Here is a 27,921-nt window from a genome sequence, read left to right as displayed (position 1 = left end):
TTACTTTTTTTCTAAGTCTGCAACTTCGAATGAGTCTTCCACTTGGAATGTCCAATTAATCCTTGCAGTGAATGGTGAATCAAACCACCTTGACTTAGCATCTGATAGAATGTAATCCCATCTGCATAATGCCATAAAATGTACCTCTTATATCAAGATATCCAAAAGATAAGAAAAGGAAAAACATGAGCGTTATATGTTTTGTGTGGTTGAGAGTGATAATTCTTACTTGAAATTTGTCACAAGATGATGCAGGAAAGAGGACATGACCACCATAGCGAACTCGTATCCAGGACAGCGTCTAGGGCCGGCTCCAAAGGTTATATAGGGTGTGCGATTCATATCTAGGTGCTGAAAGGATAACAAGGTAAAAAGGTGATTAGACAAGTATATTGCGTTAAGTTTGTTTTTTAACTAGCAAGGCTTGTGCATATCTCTCACCAGCCATCGCCTAGGATCGAAAGCAAGAGGGTCTGTGTAGTACTTGCTGTCCAAGTTGGAGAATTCATCAAATATTATGCACGTCCATCCTTTGGGAATCGTATATCCTTAAACAATAATCATGTATTCAATCGTTAGAACTAGAAACCAGTGTTGTTATAACGCTGTAATTTTCTGAATTGGTGAGTGCCAACGTCGCATACCTCGGATTTGAACAGTCTCGGTAGTTTTCCTCAACAACATGCTGTTAAAGAGTCCATCCCCTAATCTCAAAGTCTCCTTGATAACCTGGGAGAAGTCAATAAAATCAGCTCCATCTCTCCCATTGTAGTTTGAGAAGATAGGGATATATATATAGAAACCACTGAAGCAAATCGATGTTATTGACTTACACATTTGGTATAAGTCATTGATTTATAGTCGTCCCATGAGAACTTCTCATTCTCTCCTTTGGTGCGTTTGATTGCTTCATGTTCTTCCTGCATCATGTTAGTGGACATGAAAAAATAATGTATATAAAACGTCATATAGTTGTAGGGATATCAATATGTTTTCAAATTTGTTATGTGGTGTAAAATAAGATTTCAAATTTGACTGTACTAACTCTGAGCTCTTTGATGGTATGCGGATTTTCGGATAAACGCTTCATGACCAAAGCAATTGCTTTTGGTGTAGTTTCAATGGAAGAGATGAGCAATACGAGAAGGAAATCTATGATATGAAATGTTGCAAATTCAAGCTCCCCATCTTCGTTTTTTACTGCCTCTTTTAGCATCAATGATAGTAGGTCGACAGGTATGTCGTGGGATAACATGTTGATATTCCTCGCCTCGATAATGTTTTTGATTTGATTAGAAAGTTCTTTCTTCTTCTGCAGATCCAAAAGGGAATATCCGATAAGCGGATGACTTTGCAGGAAAAAAGATGAGAGGTAGTTACATTTATAATATTTAGTTTTTGAAAAAGATGGTTTTACTAAAAGGAAGGGTAAGCTGGTATGAAATTATTTGCAAACAAATGCTTTAAAATAGTAGTTTATGCAAACCGCTATTCTACATGGTTTTCTCATGGAACTACTACAAATAAAAACAACAATCATGATTGTGTACAAACAGTCAAATACCACACGCCGCGTCCTTATTATTACCCTCAAGCTTTTGTAGAAGGATGTGCCAGGGATGTTGAACGGTACGCTAAAAAATGCTTTTCTACAAACAAAAAAATCTTCTTTCATTCTGTCAAATTCTGTGCCCGCTTTAAGACTTAACAGGTTGTTGGCCATGATTGAAAATATCATCTGCGTCCAAATCAAAACAGGCGAAGCAGTTAAATGTCAAAATCTTATAATATTTCTTGAACATCAAAGCCACATGACTACCTCTTCCGCTTCATGGATGACATCCACATTTCTCCCTCCCCATCCATTAAGAGAGGAGGTTATGACGTTTTGTATTTCCGAGAGGAGCCGGCGTTTGAGGATCGGAATACCGACGACACGCATGACACCTCCTCGTTTTATCTTGTGACATTCTCCACGTCCTGTCATTATTTTAGACTTCCCGCTTAACTCCAGGGTGGAGGTCGGGTATTGAGGAACGAAAAGTCTACCATCGTTCTGCAGAATAAAACTGTTTACATGCGGATCGGTGGAAATGATGACGCGATATCCCAGTAGACATGTTTTAAACAAATCTCCGTACCTGCATACACGTGGGTAATTAATAGTTCTGCAAATATCGTTGGACTCAGTGTAAGAAGGGTTAATATAATTCTCTGATTAATATGAAATTGGTGATTTTTTATTACAGATACCTTCAACTTGTTTAAAAACAAAGAGAGCCAGCTTAAACTCCACTGAAATGGCACTGAGAAAGGGTATATATCCATTGCATAATTAAGGAAATCATTAATATTTATAATTCTCGGAGAAGCACAGCATAGTTTGGTTAGTTATTCGCCTATCAAGTAATGACAAGTCAATTTTGCACTAGCTCTCTTCGTTCAAGTAAATTTAATTATAGAGAGTATGCATATTAATAGTGTTCATAAATGCAATTTAGGGACATATAAAAACGGTGTTCAATCTGAAAACGTGTCCCAAAGGAAAATGTGTCTAGTATATAAGATGATGATAAGTATTCATTTACAAAATGTTTGAAAGATGAATACTGATAAGTAACTAGAATGAAGCAAATGGAAGAGAGTAACACCAACGCTACAATGAAGCAAATGGAAGAGAGTAATACCAACGCTACAACGGATTAAAAGTGAAGGTAAAGAAGTTTCCAAAAAGATAGGTTGAAAGGAAAGAGCATAAGTTGGCTAAAAATATTTATTAAGAAACGCAATTAAAATGGCAGAGGAGGAAAGTAATCTTAAAGAACACGGTTAAACTGTAAAGAAACGCAATTAAAATGGTAGAGGAAGAAAGTAATCTTAAAGAACATGGTTAAACTGTAAAGTAAAAGAGGATTGGTTGTAAAAACGCAGAAATGATAACTATGGCACGATATTAGCAACTATGCTAAAAGATGATAGCTATGCTATGATATCAAAAAGTCCTAGCAGTGGCTCAAGTTCAAGTTCCAGCTACTAGAAAAGTAACTCCATTCATATATTGAAACCTATAACTAAAGGGTCTTCGTTAATCATTATGATTTCTCTTCAAAATGGAGATTATAAGGAATTACATTACTAGCATATAGATAATAAAAAAATTGCAAAATCAACCCAAGCTTGTAGTAGCTAGAAGGAATATCCCTAAAATGATCCAAGTGGGTGACTGCAACAATGTAACTGTCATAGTAAAATTATTTCCTGCATTTTTCAAAGGTTGAGTGTTTATGCATAAAAAGCATGTATGGGGTTTAATATAAGTGAGACCCAAGAAAAAAACAAATTGCCAAAAAAAACATAACAACAATGTCAATTTCTTCAATTTTTTTTTAAGAGAAACCAGCTGCACACAAATTCTTGTTTTCATTGACACTGAACCACAACAACCACATGCAAGCAATTTATCAAAGTTCAAACGGGTGACCTTGCATCATTCAAAGCCTCACACAAACGCAGTGAGAAAACAGGAAACATCGATGATAGGAGTGATTAGCTCGTCTTGTTGTTCCTTGGATTCACCTATAACTCCAATATGGAGGTATATCCCCTTGAGAATAATCTATCTTCAACTAGAGAAACAATTAGAGAAAAATTTCACCAATTCAGATGAGAAAGTAATATGCTTAGGCTTTATCAATGGCTTTAACACTGGTTAAATGTTGTTGTAGTGAAAGCCTGATAGTTCATCCGTTCTCTACTTGGCATTCCTACCATGTTATTCATTTCTATGAATAGTTACGCAATGCATGCCCAGATATGTGGAATTATTGAACTTAGTTATATTATATTTTGTTGGTTTGTCCCAATGTTTACTTACAGTGATTTTTTATCAATAACGTTCTTTTTAACATGCATTAATTATATCCGCATAAAAATGGGTTGTAAGTTATTTACATAAAAACAACTTCTAACTTATATATAAATAATAAAGTAACTAATTTTAAGAAGAACCATTCTATTCATTTCCTCATTTTGTCGTTTATTTTAGTCTTACCAGGTTTAATCAACCAAACAACATGATAGCATTTTGATTACGATGTGTTCCATTCTAACATAGAAATGCCCATCAATTCTATAAGATAGATTATATACATTAGTAATAAGAATATATTTTTAATTGATGTAAAACTACGATAATTCACAAATAATAGATACGGTAGATTATTTTTTTATTTTTCAAAATATGATAGGAAAACATATATTATAATGTTACGATATGAATATATAGATATGAAGATTTTAAAAAACATATATTATTCAATAATTATTTTTTCCTGAAATTTATTTATTTAAATTTAATTTAAATTTTTTCTATTTTTTATTTTTTGATTTTATAAAAATTAATTGAAATTAATATTATTACAATAATCATAATTTTTTTATTTTGTGATATATGGAAAAACAATTGTTTTTGTGTTAAGCTTAATATGGTAGTGAAAATTTTGAGTATTTCTTCACCATGGTACATCATATGTTACTTTTATCTAAAAGTTAATTTTGTGTCATTATTTTGAAATTGATCCTAGAGTTTAGGGAGCACTCTAATAAAAAAGACATGAATCATTTTATCTGGAATTTTATCATGATATGCATAAATGATACAGATCCGTGGCAAATTTTATATATAACTTACGAGCAACTAGGCAACTTGGAGTGATGATAATGACATGAAGCATTTTATCAGGAATGTTTTCATCACATGCAAGAATCATATGGATCAAGGTGACTTGCAGAGATGAAAATGATATGAAACATTTTATCTGGAATGTTTTCCTCATATACATGAATGATATAGATCCATGGCTAATATTCATTTTATTTGTAATTATTTTATGACATTTATGAATAATCCATGGCCACTTTCATAAGTAAATTTTGAGCAAAGAGGAAACTTGCACGTTAAATTATAAAAATGAAAAAACCCATCTAATCTATAATATTTTCATGGCATGCATGAATGATATATATCCATGGCCAATTCTATAGGTGGATTTTTAGCAATGGGAACTTGAAGTTCAATAACGTTCAAGAAATTAAAATGAGAGTTTCATTTCTTACACTATTGTTAGCTTTAGCTTTTCCCCTACCATTGAATGATATGAAAGTGTCATTGCTCACATTGAGCATGAGCCTTGGTGAAACCTCTTCTTCTGTATCAAATGTGGGTGGTGAATCAATAGACTATGTTGCAATAGATCATGTCTTTGCTAAGAAATAAGAACAACACTAAACATTCCATGTGAATTATTTAATGCAAGGCTATGCAAGGTTTACCTTTAATACAACATAATATAGAAAATGCTTTTTAAATCGTGATAATGAAATTGTTAGGAAGAAAAACTCTAATAACTAGAAATCGAGTCCTTTAGGAACAATGAATTTGAGTGAGTTGAAAATAATGGGGTGGAATCAAAGGATTTCCAATTGAGAGTCAGGATGGGGATGAAGCACATTCATATGACTAGCTCTATCTATACTTAAATTTTTGTAACTTTCAAACTATTATCATATTAAGCTTTCAAGAAATTTTAATGCAAAGCAAGTGCAAGATTCATAGGGATATGAGTTCAAAATGTTAAGGAAAATGAATACAGGTATAGTTTGGTGGGTTCCCAAACATGATTGTAAACATTTTTAGGTGATACAATTTTATAGTGCAACCTCCCTACTCTATAAACAATGACCTGTTTTTATGTAACCCTTTTAGATTATAATTGTTTCCACAATATTATATGATTTGTTAACACACACATAACTATGAACTTACAATTTTGTACATTTTATATGTCTTCCTACCATAATATTGTAATAATCTAAACCACATTATTATAATTTTGAATAATTCTAATTCAACCATGACACAAGTATGGAGGCTACTTTAGTATGTAAGGTCTTCTTCTCAAACCAATGCATCCATTTGTGCATCAAATAATTAGAATATGGAAAATATTTTCTTTCTTATGGCCATTTGTATAACTTAGTGTGTATTTGAAGTGACACATAACCAATAAAATATAATAATATGTACTTAGATACCATACATAACTGAAAGCATTACAAAGGCTTTGAAATAGAAAAATTATTTTTAGAATAGTGGGCCCCATGGTAAGAGTACCTAGTAACAATTATACTTAAAATTCAATTTAGAAATGTAGTTTACATGTTTATTTTTATACATGATGTTAATTGGATTTATCAAAACTGGTTGGTAAAAATAATTGATATCCTCCCCATCTGAATTCAATTCTAGGAAGTAACATGATCAGATTTAATGCAATTCCTTGAAACTTAGTTTATTAAAAATAAATAATCCCCCAAATGCCCAAACATATACATTCCATATATAAAATAAAATATAAAAATTTGAAAACTTAAATCTATTAAACATCAATAATCTCTTAAAGACTCATTACAAGGAAAAAAAACTTAGACCTATTAAACATCAATAATCTCTTAAAGACTAGATCATGCCTATTCTCTATATAAAAACATAAAAAACATGCAAATAGAAAAAAAGGAAAATTAACAGGAAAGAACCAGAGGCCGTGCTTCATACTTTTAACACATGAATGATGATATTGGACACATTAATAACATATTATTATCCCTCTAGGTAAGCAGACGAAACTACAAAACTAACTTGGCACTGATAATGTGTGCTCCTCAACTGCGACCAGTTCGTTTGTGGATGGCCGTATGTGACAAATTTGACCGTAATGAATACAGAAAATGTCTACACTAAATGCAGGGACAAGCATCCACTACATTGAATGCATGTGGTTATTTGAGACAGTTATGTGATTTGCTTTAATTGCAAAATTAACCATTGCACGAGTAAACATTCTCCACAATTATTTTAATATTCCTTTTCTGCGTGGATAATTATATGTACAGTTTATTGCACGAGTAAACATTCTCCACAATTATTTTAATATTCCTTTTCTGCGTGGATAATTATATGTACAGTTTAGTCCTTGATTTCACACAATTTATGATCAATAAAAGCGAATTTTGCGATTTCAGTATCTTTAATCTCTATGGTTTGTTGAAATATTTTTCAAAATGCACGTCGCTACACGACTCAGCTTGCAGAATTAAATATACGTATACCAGCCCAATAATAAATTCATAGGAAGTTCTAAGAAAACAATATATCGGAAAACATTGACATGGGGATTATAGTGGAGTAAATATCCCTGAGGCTACAACGGCCTGTTAAGTGTCGTGATTTTTACCTGGTTGGGAGTTTTCTCCATTGTAAAAACCCCGATGTCATATATGTGTTTATGTATGTGTACACTTATCTAATGAAGAGCAGAGGTGCATGTTTTTAATATGTTCTTAAGAATTCATATAATAAGGAGGTGGTGTATCAACACTACATTAAAGCTTCAATTGGATCAGCAGATATTCTATTAATATTTTACTTAGATAAGTATTAATATTTTATAAGAATAAGTGTTTTATTTAGGGTTTGTTCTAATGAAAATAGTAGCTTGGGTTAGGCGTTCATTGGGCTGTTTTGTTAAATTAAAATATTTATTTAAATTTATATGCCAAAATTATATAATATTGAATTGAAAATATGTTGAAAAAGATATATGATTATTTTTAAAATGTACATCAGGTAAAATATTTTTTGTTGTATGGAAATTGAGAGATTTAGGATTAAATCCTCAATTGTGATTCAGTTTAATAAAAAGACAGATAATAAACCCCAAACCCAGAAATTTACTAATGATGATTAATGTGAAAAACGGTTAATTACCAAACAAACAATTAAGTTTTTGTACCATACAAAAAAATATACATAGTATTTTATAGTAGGAAAATTATGAGTTAGCTCTTGATAAATTTATTGGTTATATATTGAATCTATAATGTTTCCAACAACTATATGACTTTGTTTTTTTTAATTCAACAAAGCTCGAACTCATTATATTAATATATTTAAATAAAGAGAATACCTGACCTAAACCTTTTTTTATTTTTTTTATTTAATTAATTATTTTCTTATATACTCTTTACTCACGGTAACATCTCTGTCTATGAAAATGCATCAAAGAATGATGGGAACTGAATTGCAATGCTTCGTTATGATCTAAATGAACGGAGTGGTACTAAAATGACAAGGGAAATGATTCGTTAAAGAATGATGAAAGTTTATACTCTTTACTCAGTGTAACATCTCTGTCTATCAAAATGCATCAAAGAATGATAGGAACTGAATCGCAATGCTTCGTTATGATCTAAATGAACGGAGTGGTACTAAAATGACAATCGTTAAAGAAAGATGAAAGTTTATCCGTAATTTTTTATTATGGTTTAATATTGTGTAAATATTTATGTGGGCTATAATGCTGTGGTTTTTTTCATTAATTATTAATTTAGATTTTTTTCTATCGTATATTATGTTATTATAAATGGTGTAAAACATATTTTTAATGAGGATGCATAAATTTAGATTGAAAAAAATATTTGAGATTTCATGGTTATATTATGTGATTTTAAAATAGCATAAATGTATTAGTAAATGTGGTTGATATGTGTTAATTTGTATTCTCTTTCTCATTTTAAAATTAACGGTGTTGATTTATACAATGGTAATTTCATAAATTTATTGGGTAAATATAAAAAGAAAAACATAGATTAAGAGATGCAAAGTAGTTAATATTTGAAATTCTATGCATTAATATAAAGGAGATGATGAAAAAATACTTACATCTTTCATTTATGACTATAAGATAAAAAGTTGGATTAAAAGAAAGACTAGTTTGTCTACATTAAAGAGGAGGACACATATTGGTGTAATAATTTTATTTTATTATAACTGTAACTAATTGGATTCACCTTATATTTTATCATAATATATATTTTAGAGAATAAGTACATAATTATGCTCTTAGGTCTGCCTATTTTGGAATAGGGTTTACAAAATTTTAATTTAATTATCAATAATTATTATGTGGATGATAGGGATTTTGCCTCCTAAACATATTTTAGAGTATTATAAATAATAGTCACATACCAAAGATTGAGATTTCTCTCTAAATTATTTTTTTTCTTTTATATAAATTGATTGATTAAAAAAAACATATGAATATGAGTTATATTTTTTTCTAGCATGTGGTATTAGTAAGTCATGGCATTGGTGTCATGGTATTGTAATAAGACCTATTTACAGTGTAAAAATCTCCACTATCAAGTGCCCGGAGTCTCCATCATTGAGAATCTTGTTATATATTTTCTATATGTATACACGTTTAACTTATATATTAGTTAATTTTTATGATTTTTTAAAACTTTCATAATATGAAATGTATCATGAGATAAATACTTTGATACATATTTATATTTACAAATAATTTAATTTATATGATTCCATTAGTCTATTTTTTTTAAAACTTAAAAATAAATTTAAATTAAACTAAAACATATTTCACCACGACACAACCATCCTTTTTTTTATATTCCATCTAATAACGCCGAAAAAAATATTGAATGATTTAATATCACAAAACCTCTGATGGAAGTTCCATCAGGGATAATATAGTTAGACAAGTCATCCACCTTTTCGTTCAGCTCTATATATGTGTGAAAGAAATCCACTCAATATATTGGATATAATGAATGGTTTGGGGTTTAATTTTTCTCCCACTCTACAACTACTTTAGAGTTTCCCATAATATAGAATTTCAAAAACACAAAACCTTTGCGAGGATGTAATGGAGTTATCAAAGTTGTGAAATCTATCATTATATTTTTTTCATACTCGCGAATATATCTAAAATCGAAATAATGAGGAATTCAAATTACAACCAACTCACCACATCTGATGGGAGGTCCAATGAAAGGATCCTCATGAGGTCCAATGAAAGGATCCTCATGGGACCTTTGGAGTCTACTGCAGGCATAGATAGGTTGCAAAACACTGCCTTGTGAAATATTCATTCAAATTCTTTGATTACCCTAACAATTATCTCTAAAATGAATTCCACCCATATATATTTATCTGAAAATGTACGAGTTATTATATTACATTAACAGAAGTGCTAAAAGATTTTAAAAGTGAAAATAAAAATGTTATATTGAAAAACAGAAGCATGGCGTTGGAAAAGGCTGAAAACTCTTATTAAAAAATGCTATCAAGATTTTGTATTAAAAAACTTAAAAAAAATAAAAATTAAAGTAAACTATAATGGATTAAAGGATACAAAAATCACAACTATAACTACTACATGAATGATTAAAACGTAGAAGTTAAGTAGGAATTAAAAGAAAAGGTTTCGAATAAAAAGCAAATACTATAAAGCAATCAAACTTTCCCATTCACCTGACCAGTACAGTGGAAAGAAAGCGGAAAGATAGAAGACATGAATGATAAAAAGAATTCCCGAAAGGATCAGAGACCACAATTTTGACGTGTTTAATTAATTTCACCCATTCAGATTCTATCCTGTGAAATAACCTAGTCGTTTAACATTTTTACATCCTAATCTTTTAAAGTTTCACTATATCTGGAATGTCGAAGATGTATGTTTTTTATTAAAGTGTTTAAAAAGTTGTTCAGAACGTTGAATTGATTTATAAATTCAAAACATAATTTAATATTAAAAAAAATTACAAATTTTTTTAAAAACTACAATAATTTTGATAAACAACACTGTAACCAAATTCTAATATAAATTTGGACATGTTTAAGAAATCGCCCGTATTTAAGATACATTCCAAAAACGGCGCCATATTTATTTAGAGTCAAAACTATGGCTATCAAAAGCGTTTCGTAATGTTTTTTTTACGACATGGTGAATCCGTAATTTCTTGAACTAATCTAAAAAAACCAGGATCGATCCTTATAATACTTATCTAAGGAAAACACTGAATTGAAGAAATATAATACTTAATTGACATAATACTTAATCGAAAGAAACAGTGATCACAATAAATTGAAGAAATATAATACTTAATTGACATAATACTTAATCGAAAGAAACAGTGATCACAATAAATACAATATTTGATTGAGGACAGAGTGCTTCGACACCATGCATTGAAAGAATGGTGTTGTTGGTATGCGGCTTAGAAGACGAAGTCGGCAAGGGCATGGAATGGGATTATTTGAGATTTGAGTTGAGCTGTATCTAGGTAATGATGAAAGTCGTAAAAATTGTTGAAAGACGAGAATTTGATCCGGGGTAATATCAGCAAGATCGAGGACACACTAATTTTTTAGGTTTTTTTGGTTTTTGGTCTTAAAAATATTTAGTTATTTTATATTAAAATTTAAGACAAAAATATTTTAAAACAAAATTTATATTTAACACAAAAATAGTTTAAGACAAAACTATTTTAAGACAAAATTTTATGTTTAAGACACAATAGTTTGAAACAAAAATATTTTAAGACAAAATTTTATATTTAAGACAATGGTCATTTAGGACAATGACAGTTAAGAAACTCATTTAAGACAATTAACAATTAAGACAAAACCATATCAATTTAAGACAATATTATTTAACACCTGCAAAATTGACTCTGATAGTGCACCCTAAGTCTACCACCTTGTAAGCTACTACTCTCTTGCGCCTGTTATTTCACTCACCATTCACATTATGTTATATAAAGACAACGAACAATGATTTGTTGTGTTGTTCATTTTGTAGTGGTAGCTGAAAACTATTCCTAGCAAGATTTCCTGCACATTAATTCCTCTCTTGTCGCTTCGATCTCCGTTGATACCATTAAATACAACTTGTATGTCGTTGCATTCGGGAAGTTTGCAGAGAGATTCCATAAATGGATGGGGGATAATTATATTTTTTATTTTTGAATAGATGTTTAAACCACATGAAATTTAATTATAACAATTTCTAATTTCTTTTATATTATTTCTCTTTTTTTATTTATTATTTTTAATCAAATATAAAATTAGACTATGCTAGCCGCAGAGAGATTCTATAAATGGATAGGGGATAATTATATTTTTTATTTTTTAATAGTTGTTCAAACCACATGAAATTTAATTATAACAATTTCTAATTTCTTTTATATTATTTTTCTTTTTTCATTAATTATTTTTAATCAAATATAAAATTAGACTATGCTAACCCCAAGGGATATCTTAGTTGGTCGAGTTCTTGTTGCTAAGTGCCTCGCCTATCGGGAGGTCATGGAGTCAAATCTCCTCGATGCCCTTGGGGTTAGGCCTTGCTAGTTTGGCCAGTGAGTAGATCCCTTTGGGTTGATCTACCTGGATTTTCTGGCGAAGTGGCCACTCAGTTTCCATGAACCACCTTGAAAAAAAAAAAAACTATGCTAATTATATTAATTTTTTAATTAATTATAAAATTAAAATATAACATTTAGAAAAGTTATAATATTTTTGACTAATTTTTAAGTATTTAATTTAATGTATATTTATTTGAAAAATATATTAAAAATTATGTGAAAATAACAAATTAAAGATAATTTGATTTGAAAACAATTACTATATACATACCATATTCTACAAATATAATAAATAAATAGAAAAAAATTATTATTTTTTGGTTGGCCTAAATCATGTGAATTTGAACTTTGAATCTCATGCTTTTACAAAATACTTCATAACAAAGTGATTGTGAATTGAGTTACATTCCATGAGCTAATTTTATTTTATTGTTTTTTAAATATGTGAGATTTTTTAAATTACTTCAACTAAAACTTTGATATTAATTTATTGTTAGGTATTAAGATTTTGGTAAATATTTTCATCTAGTAATTAGAAACCATGAATGCATTATTAAGAAACCAATATTAGCCATTGATATCATTTCAAACAAGGGAATAATGACTTTGTGATTTATCTTTCTCACTTAATAGAGATACATATAAATAAATTATGAAGGAGGTTGAAAGAGTGCCTCTAGCATAAACTTTAATTTAACCTAAAAAACCATTGTCATGCCCCTATAGTCACCCACATTGAAGGCTGACTTAGCGCACCCAAATGACCCATCACTATAGGTTTGTGGTGCATCGTGACTCATTTCATCTCATCGATTTTCTCAATCTAAAACTTTGTGATTCCATACTACACCTCACTTTTTATATTTCACAATTATTAAAATTCATAAGTTTAACACCTATTGAAGTATGTAGATAATCATTCCATACAATTATGCCTTAACATAACCAATATGAAAATGATATGAATAAAAGTAATATTATAGAATCAACAACCCAACTCGCCTAACAATTGTCAAATATTCAAATGTGTTACAACCAAGTGAACTCTAGTCTCATATAACAATTTAAAAGTTATAAGAGCACACAATTCATACAAACCTATCCCCAAATTTCCTATTTGATTTACTACCATCGATCACAACTTTGTCATAGATAAAAAAAATATTTCACTTGATAGAAATAGTAAGTACTCTCATATGCATGCAATGTATGAAGAGTTAAGTTAAGTGAAGGAAAGAAATTTGAGTCTAATATTAGAAGTCAAGTGAGTCAGGGTTAAAAAGTTAATGCCTTGTCAAGAAAAGTTAAGTTAAGGAAAAGAAAAATGTTGATTTATGTTAAAGTGAAGTTAGAAAATTTTAGTTAAAGTGTCACGTCATAGTTTGCATGAGGAAAAGAAAGTTAGAGTTTGTATGATTCCATATTTAGAAAGTTTAGTGCTTATATACTCATGGTTGAGTCATTGTAATGTGAAGTAAGAAGAGACAATAGTAGCAACTCGGTGGATGTATATGAGAGAATAATTGATGAATATATATTCAAGAAGAATCTTGTGTACTTATTTGTCTTGTGTTTACATGTTTATCTCTGCCTCTAAATAACAAGTGGTATCAGAGCAAGGTTTAGCAAGGTTTCAAAGAACCAAATGAGTTAAGAAGGCCATGAGATACTTCCACTAAGAGCCTTGGCTATTGTGAGTAGCCCGCAAATTGAAGTTTGCATCCATTTGTCCATAAGTAGAAACTAGAGCTCATTGAGAGTTTGTAAACCCAACTACTAAAATATTAGGGTGAGTAGCCTACAGAACCACCACCATATCAAGAGGAAAGATCCACTGCCATTGACCAAAGAAGGAGTCTCCACCATACACTGTAGCCATGAGCCTCCATAAGAATTTGTGTAGAAGAGCTTAGCAAAGTTGCTAGTAGTTATTGGGATCCACCATTAAAGTGAAGGTTAAAATGTTTAGTTTTAAAGATAATCAAGTGTATGCGGCATTCATTTCTATAAGGATAACACTATAAGGAAAGAAGACAAAAGATAGAATAAGGATGACAGTCATGGGTCATAAAGCAAGACTGAAGCAAACCGATAAAATAAATCGAAAGGAAGAGCCAACATATTTCGAAGAGGTCATATGGGTTCTCACCACAATCAGGGCATATAAAACACAAGTAGATGAAGTAGAACAATTTAAGGATGAATGGACCAGGATAGATCTTGTAACACTTCCAAAATTTACTAGTAATTTATTTTATTGTTCGGAACTATCAAAATGAAAAAAATTATTCGATGTAAAGAGTTGATTCAATATTGGTCTAATAACCTAGATGATGAAGTATGTGATTCCCTAGTATTGGATCTTATAAAACATGCATTGGATGAGAAACTCTTGTGCAAGGTAGTAAAAGCTACATCTTTGTAAGAAGCATGGAAGACCCTGGAAGTAGAATTTGGTATAAAGGAAAGTGACATAAAGCAGCAAATTCTGTTACAGTCTATTGACGAATCAATAGAAAGTCAACTATAGGTATGAGAGTAAATGAGCAACAATCTAGGAGGAAAACAAAGCTTGGAGAATCCCACTCAAATGTGGATGATGGTCATAAAGACTATAAAAGTGAAACCCATCATGAAGACATACATATGGATGAAGAAGACACATAAAAGATTGCAGAGTGAGAAGTTGAAGCCTCTAAGTGTGAAGTAGAGAAAGAGCATATAGATGCTCGAGAACCCCACTGTAACATGGATGGTAAATATGATGGTGAATCCCACTGTGACGAGACACATGTGGATGGTGACTAGAAAGTGAATTGTGAATGATGTTGGTATTGGTGCTATATTGTTCACTAAAATAACCTTTATTGGTACTATATTGTTCCAATTTTTTTAGTCTTGTCTAATCCAATTTCTTTATTTCCTCTTTCCCCAAGTTAGATACATATGTGTCAAGTTTTCTTGTGAGATTTCAATTATGAGATGAAGTAATAAGCATAAATATTTGTGAAAGTTGGGCAATTTACTGCATTTTGAAACTTTTTTAGGTTGCAATTGTGATCAAACAATGTTGTGACCAAAATTTATATCATTTTCCCAAGATATCATATGCACTATTTAAAACTAAAAACATATAGAGAAACTAACTATTGTATTCTAAAAAGCACTATATTTGTATATGATGTTGAAAAATGTAACTAGGTTCGGTCTTCATAAAATCTATTTGTCAAAAGAATTTTTACTATATTGTTCACTAAAATAACCTTTATTGGTACTATATTGTTCCAACTTTTTTAGTCAAGGCTAATCCAATTTCTTTATTTCCTCTTGCCCCAAGTTAGATACATATGTGTCAAGTTTTCTTGTGAGATTTAAATTATGAGATGAAGTAATAAGCATAAATATTTGTGAAATTCGGGCAATTTACAGCATTTTGAAACTTTTTAGGTTGCAATTGTGATCGAACAATGTTGTGACTGAAATTTATAGCATTTTCCCAAGATATCATATGCACTATTTAAAACTAAAAATGTATAGAGAAACTAAGTATTGTATTCTAAAAAGCACTATATTCGTGTATGGTGTTAAAAAATGTGACTAGGTTTGGTCTTCATAAAATCTATTTGTCAAAAGATTTTTTTGATTGTTGGTACAATGAATTATGAAAGCGTGGGTTTCATGATTGGTTCATCATTTTATTAGCGACATTCCCCATTGTGGACTTCTAGGATTAATAAAGAGTCACTAGATTCATTGTATATTTTATGAGACCCTTCTTGAGCTTTCAAACGATGTAAAAAGAATGATTTTTGAGTCAAAAATGAATTATGTAACCTCCCCACCAAGGCGGCCTCAAGAAGATCGAGTTAGCCTCAAGGAAGGCAATTTGACCTCATTTGAAGGCTATATATACAAGGAACTGCAACTTTATTTAGAGCATCTCATCTCTATCACACATAGTTTGATACCTGAAGCTGGAAGCTGGGAAAAGTTTGAGGGTGAAGAAGGAGGTTCAATGGAGTGTGAGTTTGGTTTAGGAGGAAGGGAAGAACACAATCAAATTCTCTCTCTCTCTCTCTCTCTCTCTCTCTCTCTCTCTCTTGTGTGGGCTAGTGTTATGAAACCAGCTCAAGAAAAGATAGAAAAGATAGATCAACGCCTTAGAATTTAGCCTCTTCGAGGGGGCAACCTCCTTTACATTACATAAATGAACAATTCTTCGATGATACAAATGACAAAAGCTCCTTTCTATATATAGGAGTCTAAGGAGTCACAATATAATCCAGCCGACCTAACAATAATAATATAAAGCCACAAAAATAACAATAGAGGGATTCTATGGGGCACAGAAATAACAATATGGGGGTAATAGGGGCACAACAATATAAATAAGGGGTATAACTACAATAGTAATGGGGTAATCACTAGTATTATAGGGACCCAACATGCCCCTCTCCTTCAAAAAAGTGTTGTCCTCAACGCTTGAGTAGTTCTGGATACTTCTGCATAAAATTCTCATCCTCCCATGTGGAATCTTCAGCGGATAAGTTCTTCCACTTGATAAGATACTCTGAAATTGATCGATTTCGTAGCTGTCGAGTTCTTGTTTCTGTGACTGCTTCCGGTTCCAATATAATTTTTCCTTCCTCGTCAAGTTCTGGCAATATTGTTTGAATTGGGAGCTTGTCGCCTATAACCTTCTTTAAACATGAAACATGGAAAACTGGGTGCAATCGAGAAGCTGCAGGAAGCTCCAATTTGTATGCCATAGTACCAATCTTTTGCAACACCTTGTACGGACCATAATACTTTGGTGATAATTTATTATCCTTCTTAGCTTGCTTTAGGGACATTTGCTTATATGGTTGTAGCCGTAGGAATACCCAATCACCTACATCAAAACTTCTTTCACTGCGATGTTGATCTGCCTGTTGTTTCATTCTATTTTGTGCCAACACGAGGTTATCCTTTAAGAGTTGGAGGACTTGTTGTTGATGTTCGATGTGATGTTCCACTGCCTGAACCTTAGAATTTTCTCTTAAATATGATGTGATGGATGGTGGTTGATACCCATAAAGTGCCATAAATGGGGTCATTTTTGTTGCTGTATGGAAGGAAGTGTTATACCACCATTCAGCCAGAGGCAACCATTTGACCCATTGTGTCTGTTTATCAGATACAAAGCAACGAAGATATCCTTCCAAACATTTGTTTACTATCTCAGTTTTCCCATCAGATTGAGGATGATAAGATGAGCTATGAGCTAACTGAGTACCAAGACAAGAAAATAATTCTGTCCAAAAATTTCCAGTGAAAATGGGATCTCTGTCACTTACAATAATCTTTGGGTTTCCATGTAGCTTTTGAACTGTTTCCATAAATGCAGTAGAAACTGTACTGGCTTTAAATGGATGTGATAATGCACAAAAGTGTGCATACTTGGTAAGTCTGTCAACTACCACCATGATGACACTCTTTCCCTCAGACTTGGGTAAACCTGTGATAAAATCCATTGAAACCTCCTCCCAACGTTGGCTTGGAATGGATAAAGGTTGTAATAGACCCGGTGTCTTAATTGTTTCAACTTTATTTTGTTGGCAAACCAAACATTCCGCCACAAACTTTTGAATATCTGATTTAAGGCCATCCCAAAAAAATTCCTTCTTAACCCTGTGGTAAGTTTTTAAAAATCCTGAGTGCCCTCCTAAGGGAGAAGTGTGCAATTCCATAAGAATCTTTTGTTTTAGCTGGGAATTCTTACAGAGGTATAAGCGATCTTTGTACCATAACGAATCATTTTGCCAGCTAAATGTATCAGAAGTACTGGAATCTTGTTGTAGCTTTCGAATAAGTGCCCACACTTCTTCGTCATTCTTCCATTCCTCCCTTGCTTCGTTTATCCAATCTGGTTGGATAATAGAAATGGCACACAACAATGCTTCCACATCCTCATCCTTTCTTGAGAGTGCATCTGCCACCACATTTTGCTTCCCTTTTTTGTAGATGATTTCAAAGTCATAACCCAACATCTTTGTGACCCACTTTTGTTGCTCTTCAGAGGATAATCTTTGTTCTAAAAAGTATTTAAGGCTATCATGATCCGTTTTTACCTTGAAGTGTCTTCCCATTAGGTAGGGTCGCCATTTCTTAAGTGCATGGAGTATTGCCAACATTTCCTTCTCATAAATAGCTTTGCTTAAAAACTTTCCCTTGATTGGACGACTTTCAAAAGCAATGGGTCTTTCATCTTGCATTAGAACAACACCAATTCCATTTCCTGAAGCATCACATTCCACAATAAAGGTTTTTGTGAAGTCCGGTGTAGCTAAGACCGGTGCTTGGCACATTGCCTCTTTAAGATGTTCAAAGGCCTTTGTTGCTTCCGGAGTCCATGAAAATGAATCTTTCTTCAATAATGTTGTTAGAGGTGCTGCTATTCTCCCATAATTCTTAACAAACTTGCGATAATACCCTGTCAACCCAAGAAATCCTCGCAGATGCTTTATGGATGTGGGGATTTTCCATTCCTTAATGGCTTTAATTTTGCTAGGGTCTACCTTAACTCCTTCATGAGATACAATATGACCCAAATATTCCACCTCCTGGACTCCAAAGAAACATTTGGATCTTTTTGCATATAATTGTTTCTCCTCCAATAGTTGTAGCACCCTGTCAACATGTTCAACATGATCCTTCCAAGACTTGCTGTAGATTAGTATATCATCAAAAAATACTAACACAAATTTTCTAAGGAATGGTTTGAAAATTGAATTCATCAAACCTTGAAATGTTGAAGGTGCATTGGTAAGGCCAAAAGGCATGACCAAAAATTCATAATGACCCTCATGAGTTCTAAATGTCGTTTTCGGAATGTCTTCAATCTTCATTCTGATTTGATGATATCCCGAACGAAGATCCAACTTGGTGAAGTAAATTGATCCATGCAATTCATCCAGTAATTCATCAATGACAGGAATGGGGAACTTATCTTTAATAGTGAGCTTGTTGAGCTCCCTATAATCCGGACACATGCGCCATGATCCATCCTTCTTGTGCACCAATACTACTGGAGCTGAGAAAGAACTTTGACTCGGTTGAATTATACCAGCCTCTAGCATTTCTGCAACCATACGTTCAATTTCACTTTTTTGGACATAGGGATATCTGTACGGCCTGATGTTTGGAGGAACACTTCCTGGAATCAGATGAATAGCATGATCATGATCACGCATAGGTGGGAGACCTTTGGGAGTCTCAAATACCTTGGAATGATTGTCCAGGACTTTTTGGAGATCTGGAGAAATAGATGATTCCAATGTGGAAACATCTAGCGAACATAATTGTGCAATTACACCTCTTTGCTCCTTTTTTAGAAGCTTTGTCATGCCATTAGAGCTGATTATCTTTCCTGGTTTCCCTGCAATACCCCTTAATTCAACTTCCTTTCCTTCCGTAGAAAATTTGATGAAAAGTTCTTGAAAATTAAAAGCTATTGTACCCAAGGATTGTAGCCATTGGACTCCTAGTACAACATCAGCACCTCCCATTGGAATGGAAAGCATTGGGCTAGTCAATACATATTCTCCCATGGATAGCTTGATATTATGGCACTTTCCAGAGCAATTTATTGTTCCTCCATTTGCAATCATCACTTGACACTCTGGTGCTGGATATAGGAAGCAATTCAATTCTTTTGCTACCCTACAATGAATAAAATTGTGGGTGCTTCCTGAATCAATCAACACTATTACCTTTTTCTTCTTGATTTGTCCTTCTATCTTGATGGTTTGAGGAGTGGTAATTCCCGCCAATGCATTACAAGATATGGTCGGATTTATTTGTTCTTCATCTAGGCTTTGTTCCTGGAGTATATCCTCTTCTTTTGACCTTTCTTGCTCCTTTTCTTCTTCCTCTTCACAATCTATGTAGAATAATTTCTTCTCAGCACACTTATGACCTTTTGTGTATTTGCTATCACAATTGTAACAAAGCCCTTTTGCTCTTTTTTCTTCCAATTGTTGTGGTGTCAACCTTGTAGGTTGTGGAAGACTAGGGGCAACAACACTTCCATCTTTATAGTTGTGAATGGTATGCTTCCTAGTTGCCATAATTTTGCTTTCCATTTTTCTTGCTAACCTGAATGCCTTCTCTAATGAATCAGGTTCCCAAAGGCGAACATCATGTTGGATATTATCCTTTAAAGACCCTATGAACACATCAATCCTATGCTCCTCTGGAATATCTTTTACCCTTATGTTCAATTTTTGGAACTCCTCAATGTGCTCCATTATTGAACCCTTTTGTTTGAGACTTATCAATTGGCTAAAAAAAGTGTTGCTTTTTGTATCCTCATAATGTGCTATCAATTCTTCCGTAAAAATTGCCCAAGTGATAAATTGTTTACGAGAACAAAGCCATTGATACCATACAAACTGATTTGGTTCCAAATATACAGTTGCCATACGTACCTTTTGTGTGTTTTGCACATTATTGAGATCGAAGAATTGCTCCATCTGTAATATCCATGTGGCGGGATCCTTGCCATCAAACTTCCTCATATCGATTTTTGGAATATGGTGATCTTTGATCCAACATTAGCATCTATGGAATCATGATTAACATTTCTTTTGTTCTCATCATGAGTTTCCTTTACTACCTTTTCACCATTAGTAAGTATTTCTTGTAGAAAATTTGTCAAATCTGTCTTCAAATCTGCCATGCCTGTCTTCAAATTTGTGTTCAAAACTATCTTCAAATTGTCCATCTTAGCTTCCATGCCATTCATCTTAGCTTCCATGCCATTTATCTTAGCTTCTGTTAACTTTTGTGAGCGTGACATTTGTTGCACTTGTTCTTGTAATTTTGATATATCATGTAGCATTTCTTCCTCTTCTTCATGAGTCATGCTAGAGCTTTCAGGTTCCTTACTAGGTGTTTGCATTTTCTTTCCTTGGGGCATCAGTTATCGATAATAATGCTCTACTATGCCCTTTGAATTACTTCAAAATAAATTTTCAAACCAAGCTTAAGCAAAAATTTAAAAAAATCTACACACCTTTTTTCACTTTGTAGGAGCTTGATATTGCCTCTGATGTATCTCTGTACTTTCCAATCATCTAGTTCTGAATTTTTGACCTATAGTAGCTCTTTGTGTCCTCTTTCCAATGCCACCAGTTTGATCCAAATTGGATTCTCCAAGAAAGAGTTATGCACAATCTCCCAAGATGACCTGATTATAGACCTTTCCAGAATAGAGAACTTGTATGAAGTGCCACGTCTACAATTTTCGATATTTGGTTCTAAAAAAGATATACAAGAAACTGCAGTCCGTCCTCTTTCTGTACCTTCTTACGAAATTTCAATCTGATTCCCAGAGAGAAAGTTATGATGATTTTCCCCAGGTCACCTGTTTTGAATGTAATTCAGGAGTCTGCAAAAAGACCAACTTCCTCAGATCATATCTTAGCAAATATCATGCGAAAAGCTCTAAAATTTGGACCCAAGGTTCAACGCGATTCCTTCTCAAATGGGTTTTTTTTGCGACTTCTGAAATTTCACAAGAAAAAAAATTATAGCGAAAATTCCATGATGACCTGTTTGGAGCAGCGAAACCCTAGAATCCAAAGCTCTGATACCAAATGTTATGAAACCAACTCAAGAAAAGATAGAAAAGATAGATCAACGCCTTAGAATTCAGCCCCTTCGAGGGGGAAACCTCCTTTACATTACATAAATGAACAATTATTCGATGATACAAATGACGAAACCTCCTTTCTATATATAGGAGTCTAAGGAGTCACAATATAATCCAGCCGACTTAACAATAATAATATAAAGTCACAAAAATAACAATAGAGGGATTCTATGGGGCATAGAAATAACAATATGGGGGTAATAGGGGCACAACAATATAAATAAGGGGTATAACTACAATAGTAATGGGGTAATCACTAGTATTATAGGGACCCAATAGCTAGTTTAGGAGATCGAAGTCTCCTCATCAATGTCGAAGTTGTTGTTGTTGTCGGAGCCTGCAGAGTCAAAGTTGATAGGGTTGAAGTGTTGTTGCTGCTAGGTCAAAGGTTGGATTGAAGGAGGAGAGGTTGGCTTGGTGTGGAGGAGGTATGTGTCTATGTTGAAGAGTCTCAATAATAACTATTGAAGGAAGATATATTTTACTAGGTTTTACCCTAGATACGGGTTTTTCCCTCACAAAGTTCCTACATCTTATGACTTGTGTTTTTGTGATTTTCATGCACACATAATTTCATAATTTATTGATGAATGATAATATAACAAATAAGTAAAATAAACCAACATAATTCATAAGCAATTATCAAGAAAGAGAAATCTAACCATAATCCTACTAGCATTGATTTCTCAACATGATTTCAGAGCTAAGGTTGAAGAAGATTGAAGATCACTTCATTAGATTAAAGGAAATTATTACTCCCTCTATGATAAGAATGGGATTCAATTCTACATGAAGATGGATCAGGAACATTGTCTACTACTTATTCAAAAATGTCAAAAGTCAAGGGTTCTTAGCTACACTTATGGGGTCACTTAATGATGATAATGCATGGATCATTGGCAATGGAGCATCAAGGCATATGAGAGGGGAAAGTAAAAAACTATAAACTCTATCAAAGGAACCATATTCCCATGTAGTGGAATGGGAGACAAAAAAATATATGTTGTTAGAGTCTTGGGATCGACATATTTGAAGCTAGAGAATGGAGCAAAACTACATCTCAACAACATACTATATGTTCTAGGTTTGAAAAAGAATTTTCTTTCAATTTCTTACTTAGAAGATAAAGGGGATAGAGTTGATTTTATTGATGGAAATTTCTTAGTTTGGGGAAAAGCTTCAAGTATATATAAATCTACGGTTATTGGAGTTTGTGAAGGAAGTTTGTATAGAGTCATTACACCACCTCCGCAAGCTCTAGTTGATATGGAAATCTCTCCTATTGAGCTATGGCATAGAAGATATGGTCATCTTCACTACAAGGTCATTCCCACTCTTAAACATCTAGTTCATGGCATCCCTGATATCAAATAAGATTGTGAACGAGTTTGCAAGGGATGCTCTTTGGAAAAACGTACAAGAAAACCATTTTTCAAATAGTGAAACAAGTTCTAAAGAAAAAGGATGAAGTATTTGAGAAATTCAAGGAGTTTAGATGTGTGGAAACCCTAACTGAAAGAAAGATAAAAACTTTGAGATTTGATAATGGTGGGGAATACACTTCTAAATAATTGATTGCATATTGTAAAGAAGCATGAATAAAGAGGGAGATTATTGTTCCCTACTATCTCAAAAAAATGGAGTGGTCGAAAGAAAGAATATGACAATTGAAGAAGGTGTACGAACAATGCTACTTGATCAAGACTTGCCAAAGTTTCTATGGGGAGAAGAAACAATGACAGTCGTATATATTCAAAATAGAAGTCCTCATAGAATTCTCGATAATATGACACCCAAGGAAGCATTCACAAGAAAGAAGCCAAGTGTGGTCCATCTCTAAATCTTTGGGAGTCTTGCCTATATCCATGTTCCAAAGGAAAAATGAAAGAAGCTAGATTCTACAAGCATAAAAGGTATCTTCGTTGGCTATAGTCTCTCCTCAAAGGCATATAGAAACTATATCAAGGAAGGAGGACACATTGAAGTAATCAGGGACATTATATTTGATGAAAATCAAGCCTACAAAAGATCGAAGGATATTCCTATTGATTCTGATGACGAAGATCTACCCATATTTGAAGAAGAAGAAGTACAACCCGACAACCCTTCTACAATTCAAGAGGAGGAAGAAGGACAAAATGATCCTATTCAACCTATGATCATACAAAGCACAAGGAAAAGGCCAAATTAGTTAAAAGCCACTCTTGAAGATGTTGAAGGGCATGGAGCTACGAAAGGAACCTTTAGGGAAAGAAAAAGGCTGAAGAGATATTCTAGATATGTTGCATATATGACAAGACTAATTGAAGCATAACCATCTACATTTGATGAAGTTGTTCATCAAGAAGTATGGAAGAAATCTATGCAGGAAGAATATCAATCCATCATGAAGAATGTGGTTTGGGAAATTGTTCCTAAACCTAGTGACAAATTGTTTTTCATCTCAAAATGGATCTACAAAGATCAAACATGTTGTTGATGCAATCATAGATAAATAGAAGGAAGATTTGTTGCATGGGGTTTCTCTCAAAAGGAAGGCATAGATTATGAAGAAACCTTTGCACTCACTGCAAGTTATACTACCATTAGATCTTTGGTTTCATTGGTTGCTACAATGGGATGGAACATCCATGAAATGGATGTGAAGACACCATTTCTAAATGGGACCATCAATGAGGAAGTATACATTGAGAAACACAAAGGATTTGAGGTAAATGGCAGGGATACTCATGTTTGTAGACTCAAGAAGGCCCTGTATGGTTTGAAGCAAGCTCCTAGGGAATGTTATGAAAGAATGGATGCATACCTTCTAAGATTTGCGTTCGTGAAGAGTTTCGTTGATCCTAATCTCTACATCAAGGTTGTGAATAATGAGCCAGACATTATTCTATTGTATGTGGATGATCTATTCATCACAGGTGTGGAGAGAAGAATACAAGAATGCAAGAAAATGCTGACAGATGAATTTGAGATTAAGGATCTAGGATTGATGCACTATTACCTAGGTCTAGAAGTATGGAAAAATCCTGGGGAGATATACTTGAGGCAAGTAAAGTACATCATCAAGTTGTTGCAGAAAATTGGGATGATGGATTCCAATCCCATGACTACTCCTATGATCACCAATCTCAAGAAGTCGAGGAGCTCCAACTCAAGTCTCATGGATCCTACCTCCTATCATCAGTTGGTAGGTTCTCTGATGTATCTGGTAAATACCAGGTTAGATATATGCTTTGATATGAACATCCTCAGTTAGTTTCAGTTGGAGCCTCGCCATGATCATTGGATAACTGCAAAGCATATATTGAGATATCTTCATGGTACGATACATCACTGCCTAAAGTACAATAGCAAGGAAGTCAATTTGATTGGCTTCACAGATTCTGATTGGGGTGACAGTGAGACCAATGGAAGAAGCACTATTGGAGGATGCTTTAGGTTGAGATCTGCCATGATCTCATGGATGATTAGAAAGCAAGATCATGTTGCTTTGAGTAGTGCTGAAGCAGAGTACATGGTTGCATGTGAAGTAGGAAAGGAGGTTGTATGGTTGAGGAAGCTTCTGACAAATTTGTTCGAGAAGCCTCTAGATCCTACTGTAATTAATTATGATAATCAAAGTTTTATCAAGATGTTTAGAGATATTAGAAACATTTTCGAAAGAAATCACATCGGAAGATTTAGGATCATAGAAGCGTAAATTCAAATATGTCTGGAGATCTCGTGTTTCATGCTAGGATGAAGCATATCAACAATAAGTTTCACTATATGATCCAAAATGGATCCTAAAACCTCTAAGTCTTCATATATATTAACTATAAGAAACACTATCACAAGGGAAAACAGTGGAAGAACGGTGGAAAACATAGCTAAGCAAAGGTGGAAGCGACGCTGCATAGGAGCCGTCAGATCAGACCGATAAACGATCCAGATCTAATCAGAATATCGCAATCAGGAGAAGTCGGCGGAATACATCAAAGACAGCCGATGGAAATCATGATAGCGATCAACGTGATTTAATGAGGACTGTTGATCAATTGCGCAGATCAACGGCCCAGATTAACTCACAATATCGCATCACTAAAACACAAGGGAAGACTTACCGGAGGCCCAAAGACCATGTGATATGCAATTGTGATATATCGCATCTCAATATCACATCGCAGCGATACAAAGAAGCAGGGCTGATACAAACATGTGACTTGCGATAACCAGACCTGATGGGATTTATAAATGCGGCTTGATAAATTTTGAGTTCCGATAAAAAGGGATTTGTCAGGTTTTTCTATGTATTTATGCATATCTGTTAAACAACTGAAATATAAAGGAAATTCACCTAAAGCGATAAAACTAGACCAAAAAGGTTTATAAATGCAGCTTTATATTATTTGAGTTCCATGGTAAGCGGGATTTCGGGTGGGCCTCGGGTGGTAAGTGGTATTGGACAGGCTCCACCCAAACCCATCCACTGGCTGACACGTGCCTTGGTGCAGGAGAGAGAAAATCGCCTTTTCGGGCGGGTAATCTCCGTGCACATAAGCCGCCTGAAATAGATATCAACTGTTGGATTGGATACCACACAAATCAATGGTGGGCTTGTGATAGTGACCAAGGTGGACCCGATAGGATTATAGGGCGGATTCGATATTATTTGAAGTCCGATAGAAAGAGTTTTGTTAGATTTTTGAGTGTTTTCTGTGTATTTCTCTGTGTAAACAAAAAAAGGACTTTTTGAAATTTCACCTGCGTCAGTGGTCCTTTCTGTTACGAACAGGTGGCCACCATACCTTAGGGAGTTTAGCAATGATTGTTAAACGCTCCAGAAGGAGAGGAAGGGATAGCGGTTGGAAGCCAGAGAGCCCGAAAGGGGAGACAAACAGACAAGCACTGATAGGCTTAAAAGCCATTCACTGACAAAGACAGAGGAGGCAGTTGCTGAGACAAAGAGAAAGTAGAAGATAGAGAGCAAGAGGGAGAGTCTATGTACTCTTGTAGACTTGAGGATTTCAAGTAAATCCCTGTTTTTTTGTCACTCTTGTGTTGAGACTCGGTTTGAGCTCACACTTTTAATAATCTGCTCTTGAAGACATAATATAGAGGTTGAACACTGAAAGTTGGACTAGGAGACATAGCCGGGAAGTCTGGTGAACTCCTTGATTATTTGTTGTGTTAATGTGTGTGACTGTTATGTTTTCTAACTGCTCATTGTCTATATTATTCGCAATCTTTTCGATCCATTGCACTAAGTAATATAGGCATTCCTGCACATGAGTCTATAATACCTTTATATTGATTTAAGATCTCATTTTCAGATCAAGTGGTATCAGAGCATTAGGTTTTGTTAAGGTTAGACAAGCTTGTGCTGGATTTTGAATGCTAACTAGATTAAAGCTCAGACTAGGAGAAGGAGAACTTGTTGAGGCTAATCTAGAGATTGGAAGAGTCTATTCTCAGAGAAGAATGGCAGAAGAAACTCCATTGAGATCAAAATCTCAATTTATGGAAGGTTTTAAGGCCATGCAAGCCATGGTGGAAGAGATGTATTTGGAGTTTAAGAAGGGTCGAGGTGAAAGCACCTCAACACCTAAACCAGACAAAGGAGCAGAGGAACCTTTTCTAGTTGCCTCTCCAGAAGGCAAAGGAAAAGGAGAAATGCCTTCTCCACCAACTCCTCCATCATCACCTACCTCATCATCTTCTTCGCATAAAGCTAGCCTTGATAAGAAAAAGAAGAAAACTTCTTTGATTAAATTAGATGTGAAGTTTGATTTGCCAATTTATGATGGAGAACTAAATGCAGAGAAGCTAGATAATTGGATAAGACATATTGATGTATACTGCAAGGTGAAAAACATTGATTCGAAAAGGAGAAAGATTCAGCTGGCTAGCCTTCGACTTGGAGGAACTGCACTAGTATTGTGGTAAGGCAAGACACAAGCTGA

General features: G+C 33.6%; 1 protein-coding gene across 1 annotated transcript; it reads right to left on the bottom strand.

Annotated features, from left to right (window-relative positions):
* Positions 1-26,886, bottom strand: LOC149201941 (cytochrome P450 85A1-like). The gene is made up of 11 exons (XM_089401415.1): positions 26,767-26,886; positions 26,441-26,523; positions 26,083-26,196; positions 1,820-2,141; positions 1,589-1,738; positions 1,046-1,312; positions 834-920; positions 645-729; positions 442-548; positions 230-351; positions 1-121 (listed from the first exon to the last, which is right to left on the bottom strand). Exons 1-11 carry the CDS (start codon positions 26,884-26,886, stop codon positions 1-3), a joined length of 1,578 nt encoding a protein of 525 aa, XP_089257541.1.
* Positions 26,887-27,921: the final 1,035 nt, after the last annotated feature.

The sequence above is a fragment of the Pinus tabuliformis genome, chromosome 2_1, assembly GCF_031772625.1.
Source record: "Pinus tabuliformis cultivar Carrire ecotype Pingquan chromosome 2_1, CPIR1, whole genome shotgun sequence".
Taxonomy (NCBI): domain Eukaryota; kingdom Viridiplantae; phylum Streptophyta; class Pinopsida; order Pinales; family Pinaceae; genus Pinus; species Pinus tabuliformis.
The sequence above is the reverse complement of the archived record's forward strand: the minus strand, read 5'-3'. Positions and strand labels throughout refer to the sequence as shown.

Bases quoted from the DNA above. Each gene is read 5' to 3' on its own strand.
- LOC149201941 (XM_089401415.1), bottom strand. From the start codon at position 26,886: ATGGCTTTTAAGCCTATCAGTGCTTGTCTGTTTGTCTCCCCTTTCGGG. The intron at 26,524-26,766 runs GTATGGTGGCCA...TATCTATTTCAG, and splicing joins TCATTGCTAAACTCCCTAAG to GCGGCTTATGTGCACGGAGA. The intron at 1,313-1,588 runs GTAATAATAAGG...TTGGATCTGCAG, and splicing joins CCTTCTACAAAAGCTTGAGG to AAGAAGAAAGAACTTTCTAA.